The 22,907-nt window shown below is 36.6% G+C and overlaps 2 protein-coding genes across 2 annotated transcripts; one reads left to right on the top strand and one right to left on the bottom strand.

Moving 5' to 3' along the window:
• On the bottom strand, nt 1–15,233 carry LOC130425792 (zinc finger protein 271-like). The gene is made up of 4 exons (XM_056752172.1): nt 14,980–15,233; nt 12,775–13,782; nt 5,480–5,729; nt 1–2,010 (listed from the first exon to the last, which is right to left on the bottom strand). Exons 2-4 carry the CDS (start codon nt 13,755–13,757, stop codon nt 1,096–1,098), a joined length of 2,148 nt encoding a protein of 715 aa, XP_056608150.1. The 5' UTR covers nt 13,758–13,782; nt 14,980–15,233; the 3' UTR covers nt 1–1,095.
• A 2,591-nt stretch (nt 15,234–17,824) lies between these two features.
• Nucleotides 17,825–21,147, top strand: LOC130426572 (gastrula zinc finger protein XlCGF57.1-like). The gene is made up of 3 exons (XM_056753426.1): nt 17,825–18,050; nt 18,869–19,071; nt 19,267–21,147. The coding sequence occupies exons 2-3, from the start codon at nt 19,017–19,019 to the stop codon at nt 20,907–20,909; spliced, it is 1,698 nt and encodes a 565-aa protein (XP_056609404.1). The 5' UTR covers nt 17,825–18,050; nt 18,869–19,016; the 3' UTR covers nt 20,910–21,147.
• Nucleotides 21,148–22,907: the final 1,760 nt, after the last annotated feature.

Genomic DNA, 22,907 nt, shown 5'->3' on the forward strand with positions numbered 1-22,907 from the left:
AAATAATGTCAACATCTTGATTGGTTGATTAACAGCAAATCTACATTTTAGAGTGAAAACTCTCTCCACACTGAAGGCATGTTCATGAACGCTGTTCAGTGTGAATGTTCTTGTGCAACTCTAGACTAGTTTTTTGTATGAAACTCTTTCCGCACTGAGGACATGTGTATGGGCGCTCTCCAGTGTAATGATATTACCGTAAATACTGTTAAACGGGCCGCAAACTCTTTCGTTGACCGATATTGCCTTAATGATAGTTATACACGCGCACTCCCACTTGTCCGCAGTCAAAAACGAGATCGCTGATGTTTCATGATTACAACTGAAATCCCGCGGTCTGACTTTTTATTATTTATTTTTATATTATTAGATGTATTAAATGGTGAGAGATGTTAAACAACCACAAAGGACAGGTGTTTGTGAATATTTTTTATAAATTATACAGAATCTATCAGTCACACAGGGATTAAGTGTTTTATTATCTTAAAGGGAGAGTTCAACCAAAAATGAAAGTTCTGTCAACATTTACTCACACTCAGGTTGTTCCAAGCCTGGATACATTTCTTTGTTCTGCTGAACACAAACAAAGATATTTGGAAGAGAGTCAGTAACCAAACAGATATCATTTCCAATTGTCTCCCACACAGTATGTATTTTCCCTACTCTGCCAGTAAATCGGGGGACGGGATGTGTTTGGTTACTGACATTCTTCCAAATATTGTCCATTGCATTCAGCAGAACTTAGAAATGTGTAGAGATTTGTATCTGAAGGCGAGTAAATGATGACAACATTTTCATTTGTGGGTAAACTATCCCTTTAAGACTGATGACTTCATGTTTCGTGCAGGTGAGAACTGTGAATATAAAATAAAGATTCTAAGAAAACAACAAGATTTAGTCACTCTGCATCACATCTAATTCCCCATTTGTAACTAGCTTTATCCTTAATACAGTACATTTTGCATTGTAGAGCATAAATATAGCTCTGAATTACTGTGTGACCTAAATGCATTGGAAGCATGGAGAAACAAACTCATGATTTTCTTACTCTTATGGTAACAACTCTTTCCGCGTTAAACGCATGTTCGAAGACACTCAAGTGTGAATTTTCTTGTGCAACTCTAGACTTGCCTTTTGTTTGAAACTCTTTTCACAATGAGGACATGCGTACGGGCGCTCTCCAGTGTGAACTCTCCTGTGTCCCTCAAAATTACTTTTGCTTGTAAAACTCTTTCCACACTGAGGACATGTGTATGGGCACTCTCCAGTGTGAATTCTCATATGCGTCTCAATATTTGATTTCTGTATGAAACTCTTTCCACACTGAGAACATACGTATGGGCGCTCTCCAGTGTGTATTCTCATGTGATCCGCAAGCGCTGATTTGCGTTTGAAACTTTTTCCACACTGAGAACATGTGTATGGCCGCTCTTCAGTGTGAATTCTCACGTGTGCTATAAGATTATTTTCCTGTGCGAAACTCTTTCCACACTGAGGACACACAAACGGGCGCTCTCCAGTGTGAATTCTCATGTGCTGCTCAAGCGTTGTTTTGCGTTTGAAACCCTTTCCACACTGAGGACATGTGTATGGCCGCTCTTCAGTGTGAATTCTCATGTGGACATTAAGATGATTTTTCTGTATAAAACTCTTTCCACAAGGATGGCATGTGTATGGGCGCTCTCCATTGTGAATTCTCACATGCTTTTTAAGTGATGATTTCCATTTGAAACTCTTTTCACATTGAGGACATGTGTATGGGCGCTTTTCAGAGTGAATTCCCAAGTGCACCTTAAGCGATGATTTCCTTGTCAAACTTTTTCCACATTGAGGACACGGGTATCCGCGCTCTTTACTGTGAATTTTCATGTGCACCTCAAGATGACTTTTCTGTTTGAAACTCTTTCCACACTGAGGGCAGGTGAAAGGCTCGTCTTCTTTCCTCCTTTGATTTATTTTTGAAGAGAAAGTCTTGTTCCTCTGCAAACTACTAGACATTTCTAGCAATACAAGATTTTGAGGTTTATTCATTCATGGCTTCACTAAACATATCTGTGTGGTACGGTGGACAACACCTGCCAAAATAAATACATTTTTAAATTTACAACACAATATTTTAACAAAAAAAAGGCATCCACATTTGCATACTACTTGTCCTAAATTAAATGTACGTCAGTACATCAGTATGGGCCAAATCATAGTATGTTCATGTTGAAATAATGAATTAAGAAATACTTCAAGGTGAGCTTAAATTTAATGTGGGTAACTGTTAACCACGTTCTTAGCGTGTAGACCACAATGCGTATATATTGCTTTGCTGCTATACACCAAAAAGTAAGTACTTTTTCATAGAAAACAATGCTTTAACGTTATAAGTAGGGATCAATGTTGGGTAAGTTACTCTGAAAAAGTAATTAATTACTAGTTACTCATTACATATTCAATAGTGTAATTAGATTACTGTCCACATTACTCTGTCCAAAAAGTATTTAGTTACTCATTACTAATTACTTTCTATATCCTACATCGACCTTTATTAGTTAATTGATTCAAGAATATACATGAAACGGCTTATTGAATTCATTCAAATAATATTATTAACTGACCAAAGTATTACAAATGTGAGAATTATACATTAAAGCACAGATTTTAAAGTTAGACTTTGAATTTTGAAGTCAATTACGCTATTGCACACGTATATATTTAACAAAGTATTTAGTTTAATTACATCAAAAGTAACTGTATTTAAAATACAGAAAACATATGAGTAATCCCTTACTTTACTTTTTCAAGAGAAAAGTAATTAAATTACAGTAACTAATTACTTAGTAACTAGTTACACCCAACACTGGTAGGGATGTTAGTTGAGGACACAACATGAATTACGCATGACCATTGCCAGCGTGACTTGAGCAGGATGTAAAGGATTGGTAAGGTTTTATTAAAAAAATATTATGTTAAATAGTTAAAAACTGCAGCTAACCGTTTTACCTTTTATATACGACGTTATAAAGACAATTAACAAAAATGTATATACATCATACGGAGTTTGTGTGAGAAAGGAACAAGCTCGCATTACAGCAGGGCATGGTAACATAATAAATAGCGCGAGCGCTTCATGATCAACCAGTGTTTCGCAACATCTCTTCGCGACTCAACAAAGACAATAAACCCCAAATAAATACTAAACAAAAATACATTATAAACACTAGATTTGTTGCCTCTAGTTGGAACATTACTGATTATTAGGACTAATGTTGTCTTTTTTCATGTTCCGCGAGTGTCTGAATTTGCAGATCGCAAACACACAACAAACTCGCGTTAGTCCGTAACAAAGTCTTTTACAATGAAAAATGCAGCGACGTTTTAATGGTAGGAATGGCCCCATTTTTAAACAAAGTTTTCGCGCATAGCCGGTCTTAATATCTCTACCAGGTCTCATCTTTTGGCAAACAACGAGTCTTTCTTTTCCCAACTAAACACACAGTGTCTTCGCGGCATGGACACGAGGCGTTTCAGGCAGGGTTCGCATACCCTTTTAGATAAAATGCATCTTTTTTTTTAATTTTAGCAGTTCTACATGTCTAATACATGAATGTACATGTAGTAATACATGGGGCAACTTATAACACACCAAAGTCAAAGAAAAACACGTACTCGTGCCATATGACCCCTTTAACAAATAACCTTTATTATGTATTTGCAGAAGGCTAGTAGAGGTCTTTATCGTTGAATACAATTGATAAACATACGACCGTGATTTAGTATCATCTATAACAGTTAAAATAACCTGAAAAAAAAAACATTGTGTATTTTTACCTTCAAAAATCTGCTCGGTTAGCGCAGCTTCTCTGTTGTTGCTGATGTTACCGTAAATACAAGCGTACATGTGCCACACACTCTTTCATTGGCCTAATATTACCGCAATGACAGCTATACACGCGCAATTGCACGCGTCCACAGTGAAAAACGCGATCGATACAGATCACACAGCTGTCTCATGATTGACAGCTCAAATACTGCGTTTGGTCTGTTGATGAGGCCTATCAATATTGAATGTGAGGCAGCTCTGAGCAAAAAAGGTGAGGAGGCTTGAAGAATAATTGTTAAATTTGTAAATATACACAAGTTAGTAGTGCACACTACAAATTAAGTGCAAATAATGAGGAGCAGAGGCTTATTTTTGAGCAAACTGTTGCACATCATTGTGTCCTGTCTTCCAAATATCTTTCATCAGATTTTTTCTTTATAGATTTTCCACAACATAAGCGTGAGTAACTGTAGACCGAACTTTCATGTTTGTGTGTAGTATCCCTTTAATGTGATCCACATTGGCTAAGCCATAGACTTCATGCCGCCTCCCTTTTAAAATAAAATGCTTTTCTACATGACAGAGGAGAGAAATCATTCTATGGTAATTATGGTATCAAATACACGTTATTATGCAAATAAACATACACATACATTAAAAAGTAATGGCTGTAATCATTGAATTACAAATACTGTGACAGAAGACCTAAACTACTGTGCAAAAATAAAAATTTGTGCATAAATTCTTCAATTCATGCATAACTTACAACGCCCAAGTGTAAGCATCATTTTATAGACTGTTTGATCTGGAGAGTGTCCTCTTATATTTTCCGTAGCACTTAAACATGAGTCAGGGAACTCATGAATATTCATGTTTGTTACGTCCAGCATCAAAGAAAATCTAGGAACCTAATACTTCCGAACACCCCGTGGATGTGTGAGGCTATAGACCTCAGCGTGCCTTCCCTTTGGAACTGCAGATAATGTCGTTGAGAGGTCCAGCCAGTGCTTGGGCTTGAACCCAATTGAACATCTCTGTAGAAATCTGAAAATGTCTTTCTAGTGATGGTCATTCAATCGAGTTCAAGGGGATCTGAGGAGGAATAAAAATAGCCAAATGCAGATGTGTACCATTACCACACTGAAGTTATGTTCATGGATGCTCTCCATCATGAATCCTCATGTGCCGATTTATTGTTGGTTTGCATTTGAAACTCTTTTCACACTGAGGACATGTGTACGGGCAATCTACAGTGTGAATTCCCAGGTGCTTCTCAAGCGTCGTCTTCTGTTTAAAACCCTTTTCACACTGTGGACATACATATGGGCGCTCTCCAGTGTGAATTCTCATATGCGACGCAAGATTAGATTTATTTTTGAAACTCTTTCCACACCGAGGACATATGTATGGGCGCTCTCCAGTGTGAATTGTCATATGTGCTGCAAGATTTGAATCATCTTTGAAACTCTTTCCACACTGAGGACATGTGTATGGACGCTCTCCGGTGTGAATTCTCATGTGTCCCTCAAACTGACTTTTGCGTTTGAAACTCTTTTCACAATGAGTACATGCGTATGGGCGCTCACCGGTGTGAATTCTCAAATGTGCCTTAATATTTGATTTATCTCTGAAAATTTTTCCACACTGGGGGCATGTGTAGGGGCACACCCCGGTGTCAGTTCTCATGTGGCCCTCAAAATGACGTATGTATTTGAAACTCTTTCCACACTGAGGGCAGATGAGAGACTTGCCATCTTCTGTGATTTGCTTTCTTTTTGTTGGGAATATCTTGTTCTTCTGCCCACTACTTGAAGACATTACTAGCATAACAAGATTCTGGGGATTCTGACACGGAGGTTTCTCCCGAACTTCATTCAGGGCTTCGCTGATCTTGGCTGTGTGGTATGGTGGAACAGATCTGCCAAAATAGATACATTTTCAAATGAATAACTCTTAACAAAATATTTTAAAAAGAAGGTTAAAACATTAACTGGGACGGATACAAATTGGGGTAAAGTTTTCAGTTTAAACCACTTAACATGCACAAGGCCCATGGAAAAGGTGTTTTATATCATGTTTGCATTTTTATTACCTTTGTTTTACATTATCATTCTATCAACTTTTTATACTTTTACAAACTATGCATCATTTGAAAGCTGAAATACTCGACATTTATGTTCTGAACATGCTTGCTTAAATGTGAGGGGAAAATGCCGTGTACAAGACACCTCGACAGTGGGATATTTCCCAGCACGAACATGGAAGTAATGTCTGGATTTACTAACATTTAATGTATTAAAACATTAAAACATTACAAGTATCTAATAACATTAAAAGAGCACAGTTCCATACAAATGCAAACAGCGTTTCAAGAGTCACACTTCATAAATAGTAGTACGTGTGTTTATAAGTTACACAGTCAAACAAATTATTTCAAACGTGGCTAAATTCAGCAAGTAACCCTGCCATTGTGTATCACTTCTAAAGATGGCTTGAAGATCTTTAACGATACAATTGATAACCATATGTCTACGATTAAGTCTCAGCTATAACGCTTTAAAAAACTTGAAAACGTGACATTTTGTTATGCTTTTACCTCAACCATTGCTGATCAAAGAACCGCTTTGTAAACAACGCAGCTTCTCTGTTGTTGCAGTTGAACGCACGCACTCTTTCGTTGACCTGGTATTGCCGTAATGATAGTTATAGACGCGCACTCTCACTTGTCCCCACACAGATACGCGTTCGATACAGATCACTAATGTTTCATGATGGACAGCTGAAATAATGTGACTTTACGACACATGAGCGGATACTTTTCTAAATTATCTGACTTCAAATAATATAGAAAAAGGGAACATTTAAATTATTCTCTATTATTTCGTTTCACCTCGGGATGCTCATCCCATTTAAATGCAGTAACGCGCTTCCCTTGCGTTACAATTCGCATACTTATACTTGCTCTAGTAGGTACTGTTTTTGTGTTGAAATAGTATGTAGTTTTGATTACATGGCAAAAAAAGATCGCACAAACTGGGCATGCTAACAGGAAGCGGAAGTGGGCGTAGACTACACTGCAGCCAGAACTGTCAAACACATCAAAACACAGCTTTTCTTTCCATTAAAGCATTTATTCATTCATTATTTCGTATTTAACGTGTACTGCATACATACATTTGTTAATTTAGTGACGCATCAGTTTTATAATGTGTTAATGGAGTGGAGCGTCATTAAACTCCGTCTACTTGTGGTGAGTTGTGGGTAATATCAGCGGTCAGAGTGCGCATCATTCTGCTCTTCGAATTTCTTCCGGAAGTAGTAGAGCATCCGGGAATCTTTGGAATACTATTTTCAACATACAACTATTTGTGACGTACTAATTCTACTGTCGAATACTATTAGGACGGATAGTATGCCGATTGGAACGCGGGGAACGTAAATATGCCGCGAAAGTACGTTTATGTGTTTGTTGACGATTATTTTCTTCTATCTTCGTTTAAAGAGGTTAAACGAACATTACATGAATAGGAAATAAACATGATGAACTGGGTTTTTTGTTCTCTTCCATTTTATAAAACAACACATAAAGCCACGCAAATGTAATATAATCGTCCGCGACAGTGCTGTCAGACCCGGGCTATATACGTCAGTAGTTTTCATGTGACGTCATGCAGTAGGGGAACGCCCCGCTGGAGGGCAAGACGACACGACGCTCTCTGTCTGCCGTTGTCCGCCAGGTTACTGATTGGGGTTTTTTGGTTGCGCCTAAATACTAAATAAATGCTGTGCAATAAAATTCACCAACCGGCGAGGACATACCTGAGCGTTGCTTTTACAAAACCCCGTCGTTAGTCAAAACCTCGGTTCACAGGAAGGGGAAACAATAGCAGCGCCCATAGTACACTCGTATTTCTGAAAGCACGTCATCAATGGTAACCCCACGTGAACACCGGGTATTTAAATGTCTTAATTTTTGAGCCATGTATCATATCTTAATGTCATTTTCTAACCTGGATTCTTATTGCAGACGAGACAGCCAACTTCTGTATTTAGTTATACTTGGGCTGTTAGCTAAAGCTAGCTTAAGTTTTGTAAGGCAGTGTTAGACATAGAGTAAATGCAAAATGTTATTTAAAGTGCAATGATTTGCCAATCCTTTTGCACTTTTATTCTTCCATTGTGTAATACTTTCACCTGGTTTTATAGACACGGCTTTGCCTAAGCCAGGACCATGCCTTAGTTAATTTAGGCTATTTAAATCGCATTTGTTAAAATGATGTAGAAAAAAACATTACTGATGAAACAAAACATGGCACTGACATATTTTAAGATATGTCAGGGCAAGTTATTTTCAGTTATGACAGCTCAAAGTATAAAATTTGTGTTTAGACTGAGCTTTATTGTTTGTCAGTAAAATTGTATTATAATATATAATACAATGCGATATAATATTAATATAATCACGGTAGTATAAGGCAAGGTATTCTCCACAAAATAGATGTCTAGTTACTACCATACTGTGGCAAGTGCTGTATTTGAATCACAAGTGCACAAACATGTGTTTTTATTTTAGTTTTTCTTTTGTTGAGAGATGGTTTAAATATACGTGGCTTGAAGCAGAAGGAAAATTGACTGGCTTGTGGTTTGTCTTTAGCCAAACGTATTTTTTTTGCAAAAATCTGCCAAGTAGAGCGTAAGGGTGGAATTGAAGATCCCCGTCCCACTTTTAAATAATAAAATGAATTCCTAAAAAATCCAAAACCATCACGAACTGATTTCAAACTGCACCAACTCTTTTGCATGATGTGATTATGATTTTTTTTATTAATATTTTTACCATGTATGATTTCACATTTCAAGAATGTTAGAGAAAGTGTTCAATGCTCTTGAGGACTTTCTGCGGTTGTGTTTTTTTTTTTACATATGCAGACCTATTGTTGCCATGGTGAATTGTTATATCTGTCCTAACAAATTTTTTTCTTAAAGGTTGCTGATATAAACATTTATTTATTTTGGCAGGTCTGTTTCACCATACCACACAGATGTATTCAATAAATACCATAATAATTCCTCTAATCCTGCAATTGAAGGGGGCACTTTATTCAAATCCAGTTTGACACAGTCTTGTGACTGTTGAATACATAAGTGATCCAGAACCATGCAGAATTAAACATGAAGATACTGAGGAACAAAGAGGTTAGTGTCCATTCTTGATTCTTCAATAATGATTGGTGAGAAATTTCATGAAATTAAGTCATTTAAATTTAGATCATAGTACCTACTAGGATTGTGACGAGACAATTATCTCACGAGACGAGACACAAGACTGGGTTCGCAAGAACGAGACAAGATTTCAAAACTTTTTTTAAAGAAATCCTGAATGATTAAATATAAAGGGAAAATATAGTCTTTTATTCACCTTTGCACAAAATGCAAAAAATCTTGGAACAATAAAATCAACTAGTACTTTATGAACCACATTAAACTTCTATTTTAATTCATTATATTATGCAGTAGTAAACAATATGTAAACACTGCAAAAATAACAGGCAGTTATTAATGTTTTTAAAAAATATTTTCCATTATTATCGATTATCGTCTGGTATCTGTCTGTTGTAATCGACATCGGATATTTGCGAGACATCAGTGATAAAAGATAACATCGTCATAGCACCAAGCACTATTGGGAATACAAAAACGCCAATTTGTAATCTATAATTTAGAATGTCTTTCATTTTAGATTCATTGAAAGATGAAGTAGATGAACTAAATTTAGATGAGGAGAAACATCAGAATTTTGTTATGCTAGAAATCTCTTCTACTAGTTTGAAGAAGAACAAGAATTTCTCACCAAAAAGAAAGCAAAGGACAGAAGCAGGCAAGTCTTTCATGTGCCCTCAGTGTGTAAAGAGTTACAAACGAAAACATTATCTTAGTGAGCACATGAGAATTCACACTGGAGAACGATCTCGAACATGTTCCCAGTGTGAAAAGAGTTTCAGAAAAAAAAGTCATCTTAAGGTGCACATGATCATTCATTCACACTGGAGAGTGCCCATATCGCAAAACAACTCTTGATGTGCATATGAGAATTCACACTGAAGAGCGCAGATTCACATGTCCTCAGTGTGAAAAGAGTTTCAAGCACAAATCAGCGCTTGGGGAGCGCATAAGAATTCACACTGGAGAGCATCCATACTCATGTCCTCAGTGTGAAAAGAGTTACAAGCACAAATCAGCGCTTGTGGAGCACATAAGAATTCACTCTGGAGAGCGCGCATGCACGTGTCCTCAGTGTGGAAAGAGATTAAAACACAAATTGACACTCGTTGAGCACATGAGAATACACACCGAAGAGCGCCCACACACATGTTCTCATTGTGGTAAGAGTTTCAAACAAAAATCAGCGCTTGGGGTGCACATGAAAAGTCACTTGGAAGGGCGTCCATACACATGTTCTCATTGTGAAAAGAGCTTCAATCGCAAAACAAGTCTTAATGTGCATATGAGAATTCATGCTGAAGAGCGGCCATACACATGTCCTCAGTGTGAAAGAGTTTCAATCGCAAAGCAAATCTTGAGGAGCACATAAATGTTCACACTGAATTTGGATCACTGACTGTGGTCATTGATGACTCATACAAAGCATGTTCACTGGTACCAATTCTCTGAAAGTCAAAAAAGCAGATGCAGTCAAACATAATCCCAACATCTTCGATGAAACTGCGTTATATACAGAAATCAAGACCAGTGCTAGTTGAAATTTCAGTTTCCGATATGAAGAATGAACATGAGTGAAGACATCATTGTTGAGATAAAAAACATGTTCTTACTAGTGAAAATCTTTACTTGTCTTATATCAAAAAAAGCAATGGTTGCTGGTATAATTCCTGTTATGAATTATATTATATTTTAACTAGAGAAAATAACTAGGGATATCACAAATTCATATTCTGCTGAATCAAATTGCTTGACAAGGGTATTGCACAATTCTATGTGACAGTGCAAGAATAGATATAAAAAGTATAGTTTTTATTACTCAAAATGTAATTTTTTGAAATCAAGAATTCACATTGTTAATAGTAGAAATTATATTTCTGATATCAGGAATGATCGTTTTTCCCTGTAAAAAAATATAAAAGACATTCTGAAGAATGTGATATTTCTCAAAATATCTTCATTTGTGTTCCACAGGAGAAAGAAAGTCATGCAGGTTTCGATTTAACTACTGTTAGGGTAAATATATGATGCAATTTTTTCATATTTTCCTCGCTGATAGTCATTGAATCATCATATTCTTTGTGTACTGATTGTCTCTTACTTTAATCATTCATTCATTTGCATATGTAAAACTACACTCCATGTTATATTATGTATGAATATTTCAATATGATATTGCTTGTTATCTTTTCTGAACTGTCAAGGCCACTATGACCTATTTATTATACTTATAAAATGAATACAGGAAACACACTTTGTGGATCTCTATGTGCTCTGCTCCACTCTTAAATCCTCATAAAACTTTAATCGGAATACTTTACTCATATAGCACTATTTAGGCCAATATCTAAATATTCAACTTTTTGTTTATAAGATGACATTGTCGGAAAGATTTATTTATTGTGCCTTCTATAAAAGTCCTTATGTGAGGGAGTGTCAATGGCCATGAACATTTATGTGCATCACACCCTTTCAACATGGAATGTGTGGCACCGCTGAGCAACGAAAGGTGAGGAGTCTTGAAAAATAAATGTTTAACTTACCATTTATTCACAAAGATAGTAGCGCACACTACAGTTAAAGTACAAATAATAAGGGACAGCTTGAGAGTGAGGAAATAAAGACAGAATTTTCATGTTTAAGTGTAGTATCCCTTTAATGTAATCCATGTTGGTTTAGCCTTGGTAATCATGGTATCAAATAGATCTTAAAGTCTGTTTTTTAAAAAGATTGTTTAAAATGTGGCTTGATGTTTATATTGCAATTCAGTTTATATTATTTATTTCAATTTTAATATTAATTTAAAGTGTGGTTGTTATGTAGGCTATCAATTGAACAAGCAATGAGGAATGCCATAGAGCCTTCACATCTGAGCCTATATTATACAACTAAACATACATTTATATCACCTATCAACAGCCTATCAAAGCGAACAGTAATACACAATAAACATACGTTTTGCCTCATTTAACTGGAACATATTCTTTCACCACATCTTTGGCAAAGCAATGGCTGTAATCGTTAAATTACACATACTGTCACAGACAACCTTAACTACTGTGCAAATAAATAATTCATACATAAATTCTTCAATTCACTCATAATTTACGACACCCAAGTGTATAATTTTAAAGACAGTTTCTGTTCGATCTGAAGAGTGTGCTCTAATATTGTCCGTAGCACTTTAACACGAAGCGGGAAACTCATGCACATTCATGTGGCTTGATGAAGGTCAATTTTGTACTTGAGGGGTCCCCACTAGTGCTTGAACCAGATTGAACATCTCTATAGAAACCTGAAAATGTCCGTCTACTGATGGTCCCCGTTCAACCTAATAGACTTCAGAGGACCTGAGGAGGAAGAAGGGCAGAAAAATTCGCCAAATGCAGATGTGTAGTCTCATCATACCCAAAACAATTAGAGGGTGTAAAGGTGTTTTAACAAAGTTATTTAACCAAGGTTATTAAATAAGTAAATTGTACTTGTTAAAAGACTTTCTTTATAAAATATAACTACAACAACATGTGGGAAAAAAATGAAGGTGTTTAATATAAGTATATGTATATGGCTATGTACAGTATATACGTCCATATCTATTTACATGTATATGGTTAAAACCACAGGTTGAACCAAAAATCATCACTTATACAAATAATGTTTTTATCTCTGTGAGTAAATGAACAAAAAAAATCTACATTTGGAGGTGAAAACTCTTTCCATACTGAAGTTATGTTCATGGATGCTCTCCAGCATGAGTTCTCATGTGCTGATTAATTGTCGATTTGCGTCTGAAGCTCTTTTCACACCGAGGACACGTGTACGGTCGCTCTCCAGTGTGAATTCTCAAGTGCTCCTCAAGATTTATTTTCAGTCTAAAACTCTTTTCACACTGAGGACATGTGTATGGGCGCTCTCCGGTGTGAATTCTGATGTGCATCTCAAGCGTTGCTTTGCGTTTGAAACCCTTTCCACACTGAGTACACGTGTATGGGCGCTCTTCAGTGTGAATCCTCAAGTGCAGTTTAAGATTGTTTTTCTGTCTAAAACCCTTTCCACACTGAGGACATGTGTACGGGCACTCTCCAGTGTGAATTACCAAGTGCTCCTCAAGCGTTGCTTTTTGTTTAAAACTCTTTCCACACTGTGGACATACATATGGGCGCTCTCCAGTGTGAATTCTCGTATGGATCACAAGATTTGATTTATTTCTGAAACTCTTTCCACACTGAGGACATACAAACGGGCGCTCTCCAGTGTGAATTCTCATATGTGCTGCAAGATTTGATTTACTTGTGGAACTCTTTCCACACTGAGGACATGTGTATGGGCTCTCTCCAGTGTGAATTCTCATGTGTCCCTCAAACTGACTTTTGTGTTTGAAACTCTTTGCACACTGAGAACATTCGTATGGGCGCTCTCCAGTATGAATTCTCATATGTGCCTTAATATTTGATTTACCTTTGAAACTCTTTCCACACTGGGGGCATGTGTATGGGCACACCCCGGTGTCAGTTCTAGTGTGGCTCTCAAAATGACATCTGTATTTGAAACACTTTCCACACTGAGGGCAGATGAGAGGCTTCCCATCTTCTGTGATTTGCTTTCTTTTCGTTGAGAAAATCTCGTTCTTCTCCCCACTACTCGAAGACATTTCTAGCATTAAAAGATTCTGAGCGTTCTGACACTGATGTTTCTCCTCAACTTCATTCATGGTTTCACTGAACATCACTGTGTGGTATGGTGGAACAGACCTGCCAAAACAAATAAATAGATTTACACATTAACAACTCTTAAGAAAATATTTTAACAAAAAAGGTTAAAATATTATCCGTGACAGATTAAACATGGGGTGCAGCAGGGTCTACATTTTCAGTTTAAACTGTCTTGGAGGGATACACCCAAAAATGAACATTCTGTCATCATTAACTCAACTTTGATTTGATCCAAACCTTCGTTGAACGAAAAAGATATTTTGAAGAATGTAGGACAGCAAACAGATCTGGGGCAATTTTGACTCTTTGCATTTTTTTCTACTATGGTAGTCAATGGGGGGCATGCTCTGTTTGGTCAGAAGCATTCTTCCAAATTTCTTTCTCTGTGTTCATCAGAACAAATACGTTTTATACAGCTTTGGAACAACTTGAAGGTGAGTGAATCAAGAGAGAATTTCATTTTTGGGTGCACTGTCCCTTTAAGTTAGTTTAACTAGTATGATATAATCATTTGTAGAATTCCTGTAGCTCAGTGGTAAGAGCATTGCGTTAACAACGCACGGTTGTGGGTTCGATCCCAGGGGATTGCACATACCTATGTAAAATGTATAGGATAAAGTAATGTCACTTTGGATAAAAGCGTCTGCCAAATGCCTAAATGTAAATGTAAATGTAGAATTACTTAAATCTAAAGAGGAGCTGTATTTTAATGTGTCTAACTGTTAACCACCTTCTTTTCATGTTTGTTGTAACAATGTGTGAACACAGCTTTGCTACACACCCAAAAGTAATTTTTCTATAACAAGAACAAAGCAAAGTTTTAGGGCATATTAAGTAGGCAAAATAGGACACAATATGAGTAAAGCGCATGTACCATGACTATAAAAACCCATCAATGATGCTCAGGTATTAAAATTACCATGGCAACAACACCCGAAGAAAAAAGAGGTCTGCATATTTATATGTGCAAGCATTTCCAGCGCGGCTGCAGAAAGTGCTTCCAAAAATACACTTCATTGTAGTATTATGAAGCCTAACTTATGTTTATAATAAAAGGGTAACGTTACACTGTCGTTACACTAATAATTTGACGTGGCTAACATTAGCAAGTAAACTTGAGATTATGTATCACATCTACAGATAGATTGAAGAGGTCTTCAAAGACACACAGGTACGTTTTCGTCTCAACTATAACATTTAAAATAGTCTGCAAACATGACATTTTGTTGTTTTTACCTCAAATATTGCTGAGCAGAAAACCCGCTGGGGTTAGCGCAGCTTCGCTATTGTTGTCGTACTCTTTCATTTACCTGATATTACCGTAATGATAGTTAAACGCGCGCACTCTCACTCGTCCCCAGTCAAAAACGCGATCGATAGAAAATCACTGTTTTATGATGGACAGCTGAAATCATGTGGTATCATTTCGGAAACACGAGCTGGTTGCGTAATTGTGAGATTTTACAGCAATTAATCCAGACCGTGGCTGAACTCAGTAATTATTTCTTCTTCTTCTTCTTTCCTACCGTGTTCTCAGGCATTGTGTACTCGGCTCCCTCTAGCGGCTTACCATAGACACCGCAGTAATGTATTGATCATTTTTGGTAATTTCATGATTTACCAGTTGGCAATGTATCTGGCACGTAATTTCCTTACCATGAAATTACCAATTAATTTCGTTCGCCTGCATAAACTCCTGACGTTACAAGTTAACCAAGGACAGTCCAGTTACGTACTATATTCGTACCAATTTAGTTATGACATGACCTACGGGTAACGTAAGTGGCACGTTCTTGGCACGTAGTTTCACTACCAATAATATTTTGATTAACATCCCTGATAGCCAGGGACCGTACTTTAGTCTAAGGCATTATTATCATGCATAATAATAAAAAACAAATAATATTATTCAATGAGGTTTTCCTTTTTATCCTTTGTGGTCAGATTAGATTACGCAATTTTAAAATATCGTTTACAATAACAACCCAGAGCGCTGGAAAGAAAGAACCTGTGCGTGCCTTCGCCATGCTACTTGGACTCCGCCATTGGGCCAGTGGGTGGTTTGTGGTTCTTCTTCTCTCACATTTTTCACCACCTTACACTTCGAAAACAGGGGAAAACAGGGCCTTGATATAATATTGGCAGAAAAAAAAGGAATTGGACAACGCCAGGAGAAAATAATGGTGATGCTGGAAAAAAATATTATAATAAAATTATTTATAAATTATCACATGCTGATTTTGAGTTTTATGACCTCCTCATTTTATGCCACAAAATGTTACGAAAGCTAAAAAAAATCATAGTTACAAATTGTGAGCAATCATGGTCCATTAGATAAAATGTCTTTCTTTTCATAATTACAAATTGTATAAAAAGTGTATGTTTACTACAGTAATGATGAACCACAGAACTGCATTCAACTCCTTTAGGATAAACACTTTGCTGTAAATCTATTGCATTTTACCCACAATGTGCGTCAAAGACTTTTAAGTGATGGAGAAATTTCATATACATTTTATTTGTTGGGTTTAAAGCCCATGTTGGGTTTTCGACTTCTGTTTAAAAATATTTTTATTACACTTACACATTATTTTGTGTGACCCTTTATACACTCAATGGCATAAACCATATTTGTCAATTTACAACACGTCTCCTTTTTCAGTAAATCATCAGTCTAGATTTGGTGGCAAATTATGTCTCTGTAATGATTTGCAGTACTGTTGTTAAATTGGGGGGGGGGGGTTGTTGTTCATCATCAACACCTTCATCAAACACATAAGGTCGATCACATGGCTCCAAGCAAATGTTTTGCAGAATGCAACATGCTGAGACTTTTAAACTTATGTTTCGAATGTTTTACGACAGCAGGTATCAGAGCCTCCAGAACTTTGATTTCATTATGCCACAATAACACTACACAAACATAATTTAGCTTTCTGTTGAAGCATTTGTGTCAGATGTTCAAGCGCCCCTTATCCCAATATGGTCTCATTAGTTGGGGCAACAAAGGGTAGGCAAATTCTCCAATGATGTTCATTCCCTCAGGGACCAGGGACAGTGAATCCTCTTCAAGAAGATGAGCAACCTCAATGAGACGAAATGCCCTAGCATCATGCCAACTACCAGGGTGACCCACACTGATATGGCAGAACCGCCGCTGGCTATCACAAAATCCTGTCAGAATTACTAAATACAACTTTTCTGTTGAAGTATGCCAATGGATTATCGCAGTGAGGTCTACTAATTGGGATGTGACATTTCCAGCCCTTGCCCTGGGGCCAGGAATTGTAATATGCAATGCGGGTATTGACAACCTTACAAAATCATGTAGATGCTTGGCAAGACTTGATTTACTTATAACAAATCTATCTGCCACCCCCGATATGACTCTTGGTTGGACAGTGTCGACAGGCATTTGTAAGCGGCAATTTGTCCGTTGCACATTCATGTAAACTGGACCAAGTGTTGTAATGAGATCTTGTATAGTAAGATGTAAAATAGATTATCATGATAAAATAAACCATTGTAATATTTATGTGGCTTTCTTATTACACACCCCTACATGTCCATTGGAAAGCCTAAAAGTGACTTTTAAATTCTTTGTTTGATTTTAGACAGAGACAACAAAATTGAGTATACTGGGAACATCTTTAAATAGTTGACAAATATACCGTACATGTGTCCTAGGTGTGACAGCACAAATTAGAAAACAAATAATTAATAATATATTATTTATAAGCAAGACATTTTACAGAATACAAAGTAACATAAAATGTAGTCAACTTTCATAGGACAGATTTTCCCCTAATCACAAGACTAAGAATGTGTAACACTTATCTCAATGTTACACTTCATATTATGGGTAAACACAACTCTGGTTTATGTAGTTTATTACAGGAAAGAGAAATGGAAGAGCGTGTTTTGAGAAATATGATCAGGTGAGAATTTGTCTATTAGGAGATATGCAAGCTTTAGGTATCACAGAATTTACATTGATAAATATTTCAAAGAGGCATCTTCGTATCTTCGTCCAGCACAGTAGGTGGCGTAATGACCCTTTACAGTTAGTTTGCAAGCCGCCTATACGACCACAGAAGAAGAAATCATTTTACCGCAATAAAATTCTCCAACCGACGAGGGTTCACGCCTGACCGAGCGATGCTTCTACAAAATCCCGTCCGAAAAAGAAAACCCAGAAAGGGGGGATTTGTGGATTTTGTGTCATAAACGTGCCGCGGTTCACATGAAGGGGAAACAATGGCAGCGCCCATAGCACTCTCGTATTTGCAGTAAATACGTCACCAAAGGTATTCTGACGTAAACACCGGTGTTTTAATCAAAGTATTTTTAGCTAAGAATCATATCTTGACGTAATTTTCTTACTTGGATTGTTGTTGTTGACGACGAGGCAACCAACTCCTGTATTTGGTTACACTCACTGTTAGCTAAAGCTAGCTTAAGTTTTGTAAGGCTGTGACAGACTTACAGTAAATGAACTGAAATGCAATGATTTGCTTATCCTTGGATACATGTGATTGGATACATGTGTGATACTAATAAAAGAAAAATATAGTTTGAAATATCACTATAGTCAAATTATGTATAATCTTTTCTAAGGGGTACCAACAAATGTGTCCAGGCCATTTTAGAATATCGTTTTGGGATAAGCAATAATTCATCTCTTTCCAAAGCTCCTTTGCTTTATTCTATGACATACCAAAATATATACTTGATACAATAGCTTTTAATTTCATCACCATTTAGGAGAAATTAAGCATTATTTCAATGAGCTGTAAGGGTATCAACAAATGTTTAGCAGGTCTGTATAAAATATTGCATTTCTATCAACAGATCATCCCATAAATTACACACTTGACCTTTAAAGTCCGAGTTAAAATATGTATTTTGAGTTTGTCACACAAACAGGCTTTGTAGGCAGCGTCACCACTAGATGTTGCTTAAAATTACACATTGGTCCTGTAGAGATATTTACTTGAGGACTTAATGCAGTTGTGCTTTTATATATATGCGACCTGTTGTTGCCATGGTGAACTATTATAGCATAGCTATAATAAGATTTATTAGATTTATTTAAGACAATAAGATTTTTTTTTTCTTTTGGCAGGTCTGTTCCACCATTAAACACAGAGGTATTCAATAAATACAGGAATAATTCTGCTAGTCCTACAAGCGAAGGGACCACTTCTTTCAAAAGTAATATTGAAGCAAATCCATTGTGACACAGTTTTGTACAAAATTTTAAGATTAAAGCCATGAGGGATCCAGACACATGCATAATGAAGGATGAAGATACTGAGGAACGAAAAGGTTGGTGTCCATTCCTGATTCTTCAATAATGATTGGTGTGAAAGCTCATGAGTTTTAGTCATTTAAATCGAGATCATAAGAGTTTTTATCTGCCTTATAAAAGTATAGCAAGCATCTAAGACTTTATGATTTTATGGTCATGGGAATTCAAAAACACCAGGTTGTAATCGATAATATAAAATCATTTCATTTCAGATGAGTTAACGGATGAAGGTGATGAACAGAATGAAGTTGAGGAGAAACATGAGTGTAAAAAAACTCAGAATTTTGTTATGCTAGAAATGTCTTCTAGTAGTTTGCAAAAGAACAATCATTTCTCACCAAAAGGAAAGCAAAGGACAGAAGCAGGCAACTCTTTCACCTGCCCTCAGTGTGAAAAGAGTTTCAAACAAAAACGTTGTCTACAGGACCACATGAGAGTTCACACTGGAGAGCGACCCCACACATGTTCCCAATGTGAAAAGAGTTTCAGAAAAAAAAGTCATCTTAAGGTGCACATGATCATTCACACTGGAGAGTGCCCATATGCATGTTCTCAGTGTGGCAAGAGCTTCAATCGTAAAACAACTCTTGATGTGCATATGAGAATTCACACTGAAGAGCGCCGGTTCACATGTCCTCAGTGTGAAAAGAGTTTCAAGCACAAATCAGCGCTTGTGGAGCACATAAGAATTCACACTGGAGAGCGTCCATACACATGTTCTCATTGTGGAAAGAGTTTCAAACACAAATTGACACTTGTGGAGCACATGAGAATTCACACTGAAGAGCGCCCACACACGTGTTCTCATTGTGGTAAGAGTTTCAAACAAAAATCAGCGCTTGGGGTGCACATGAGAATTCACTTGGAGGAGCGCCCATACGCATGTTCTCATTGTGAAAAGAGTTTCAAACGCAAAACAATTCTCGATGTACACATGAGAATTCACACTGGAGAGCGCCCATACACATGTCCTGAGTGTGGAAAGAGTTTCAAGCACAAATTCCATCTTGAGGAGCACATGAGAATTCACTGTGAAGAACGACCATACACATGTTATCAGTGTGGAAAGAGTTTCAAACAAAATTCAACGCTTAGGCTGCACAGGGGAATTCACTTGGAAGAGCGCCCATATGCATGTTCTCAGTGTGGAAAGAGTTTCAATCGCAAAATAATTCTTAAAATGCATATGAGAATTCACACTGGAGAGCGCCCATACGCATGTCCTGAGTGTGGAAAGGTTTTCAAGCACAAATTCCATCTTGAGGAGCACATGAGAATTCACTCTAAAGAACGACCATACACATGTTCTCAGTGTGGAAAGAGTTTCAAACAAAATTCAACGCTTGGGCTGCACATGAGAAGTCACTCTGAGGAGCGTCCATACGCATGCCCACAGTGTAGAAAGACTTTCAAGTACAAATCAGGACTTTGGAAGCACATAAGAATTCACACTGGAGAGCGCCCATACGAATGTCCTGAGTGTGGAAAGAATTTCAAGCACAAATTGAATCTAGAGGAGCACATGAGAATTCACTCTAAAGAACGGCAACATACATGTTCTCAGTGTGGAAAGAGATTCAAAAAAAATTCTATGCTTGCGCTGCACATGAGTAGTCACTCTGAGGAGCGTCCATATGCATGCCCACAGTGTAGAAAGACTTTCAAGTACAAATCAGGACTTTGGAAACATGTGAGAATTCACACTGGAGAGAGGCCACACACATGTCCTCAGTGTGGAAAGTGTTTCAAGCGCAAAGCAAATCTTGAGGAGCACATACAAATTCATAATGGAATTGGTCCAATTGTAGTCATTGATGACTCATACAAAGCCTGTTCACTGGCATCTCTTCTCTGAAAGTGAAGCAGATACAGGCAAAAGATAACCCCAACAGCTTTTGATGATTATATAGTTATATTCAGAAATCAATAATTACAGTGCTAGTTAAAATTTCTGATGTAAATTTGCCGTTTTTATATATCAAGAATTCACATTATTACTTGTAGAAAAAAAATTCTGTATCAGGAATGATTATTTTTACTATAAAAAATATCTAATGAATAATCCTGAGAATTAATAAATATTATTTCATGCAGCTTGCATATAGTGTTGTTTTTTGGCGGCCTGTTTTAATTTTTGTTTTAGTCTAGTCTGTGTGTCAAGCTGTCATTTGAGTTTTATTAGTTTTAGTCACATTCACACTCTTTTTAGTCTAGTCAAATTTCAGTCGACTAAAGGTCTGAGCATTTTTGTCTTATTTTAGTCAGAATTATCAATGCATATTTTAGTCTAGTTTTAGTAAATGAAAAATGTTTTTTTGTCTCTTTTTTTAGTAATGCAATTCTATTTAACCTAGTCAGTATAGTATAAGTACCTAGTAGTATAGAAGAAACCAAAATTTTCTTTTAGCAAAACCCATTTCAAACAAGGTTATCTTATGATATTATTGTTACCTTATAGATTCAGAATAAATCCATTCCAGACACGGAAGACGCTCTGATTTGAATTTACGGCCATCGGTAGGGGAGGGAATCTCTAGGCTTGACACGCTACGATTCGATTATGATTTCGAGGGCTAAGAGGCGATGAAAAAACGATTCTCTTTTTCCAATACAAATTTTATTTTTCAATTCAAGTTTATTTATATAGCGCTTTTCACAATGTGAATTGTTCCAAAGCAGCTTTACAGGAGCAAACAGGAAAAACAGAAAGGTAAAACACAGCACAGTGCATGGTGTTTATAAAATCAAGCAAGATCATTCTAATAAATAATATCTAATTAATAAAAAAAGTCTTACTGTGTGACAATTAAATTGTAGTATTAGTGACTTCCAATATCCTTTATTAATAAAACAAATAGAAGTGATTTCGCAAGTCAGCTGGTAGGTTATAGTTGCCAGCATTGCAAAGAACTAACAGGAAACACTGCTCTCAGTGACCTGTAGTAGCATTCATAATTCAGTAATGAATGCAGACTTTTTTTGCACATAGCACTGGAGCTAGAGAGGTTTAAAGTTTGTAAGCACAGGCCAAACAGTAGGAGCACAAGTATAAATTACATCATTAAAAAAAAAATGATGCAAGTGCAGTTTATCACGATTTCCTGTAGCTCAGTGGTAAAAGCATTGATTATGGGTTCAATCCCATGGGATTGCATCTACCTATGTATAAACCGTAGAAAAACGTTGTGCACCGGTTTGAGATTGAATGTGCCCCTGGTAAGGCTTAGAAGTGGCAACAAAATACAGCTCTTAGTGGGCTTCAAGCAGACCAATCACAGCCCGTGCAGTACACATCGCATTGTAGGCTTCGGCAAAGGTCAGACGCAGAAGTAAAAATCACACTTTACATGGAAGGTACCTGCGCTGTTTGTAGATAGAAATAGTTAATTCTAAGAAAATAAAAACATAATGCTAAACACATAGTTATGTATATTATGTAGCATTTCTTTCAATAGATCCTCCAAAAAATTACACTTTAAGCGCATGCAACTTGGCTGTTAAAAATATGAAAAAAAACATCAATTAAGCAATTCACCGTATTAAAAAACAACACCGATAAAAAAAGAACTGCATATGTTTCACAATAGAACTGGTAGTAGGAGTATACTGAAAAAAAGCAACATGGCTGGAGAAAGTGTCTTCAAAGTTACACTTCATAAATAATATTAATGTGTTCAAATCTTTAGGAAATGACCTTGTAATTTTGCATCACATCTACATTTGGCTTGAAGAGGTCCTTGAAGATATGTATAATTGATAAACATACGACCATGATTTAGTCTCAACTATAACAGTCAAAATAACCTGAAAACATCCCGTTGTGTTTAACTACAATATCAAACATTATTTAAGT

Source organism: Triplophysa dalaica, chromosome 7, assembly GCF_015846415.1.
Source record: "Triplophysa dalaica isolate WHDGS20190420 chromosome 7, ASM1584641v1, whole genome shotgun sequence".
NCBI lineage: Eukaryota > Metazoa > Chordata > Actinopteri > Cypriniformes > Nemacheilidae > Triplophysa > Triplophysa dalaica.

Excerpts from the sequence above, each read along its gene's own strand:
- LOC130425792 (XM_056752172.1), bottom strand. The coding sequence starts at position 13,757 with ATGTTCAGTGAAACCATGAATGAAGTTGAGGAGAAACATCAGTGTCAG. Across the intron at positions 5,730-12,774 it reads ATGAGAACTCATGCTGGAGA|ATCTGTTCCACCATACCACA; the intron begins GCATCCATGAAC and ends CTATTTTGGCAG. Across the intron at positions 2,011-5,479 it reads ACATGAGAACTGACACCGGG|GTATTGCTAGAAATGTCTAG; the intron begins GTGTGCCCCTAC and ends CCTCAAAATCTT.
- LOC130426572 (XM_056753426.1), top strand. The coding sequence starts at position 19,017 with ATGAGGGATCCAGACACATGCATAATGAAGGATGAAGATACTGAGGAA. Across the intron at positions 19,072-19,266 it reads AGATACTGAGGAACGAAAAG|ATGAGTTAACGGATGAAGGT; the intron begins GTTGGTGTCCAT and ends ATTTCATTTCAG.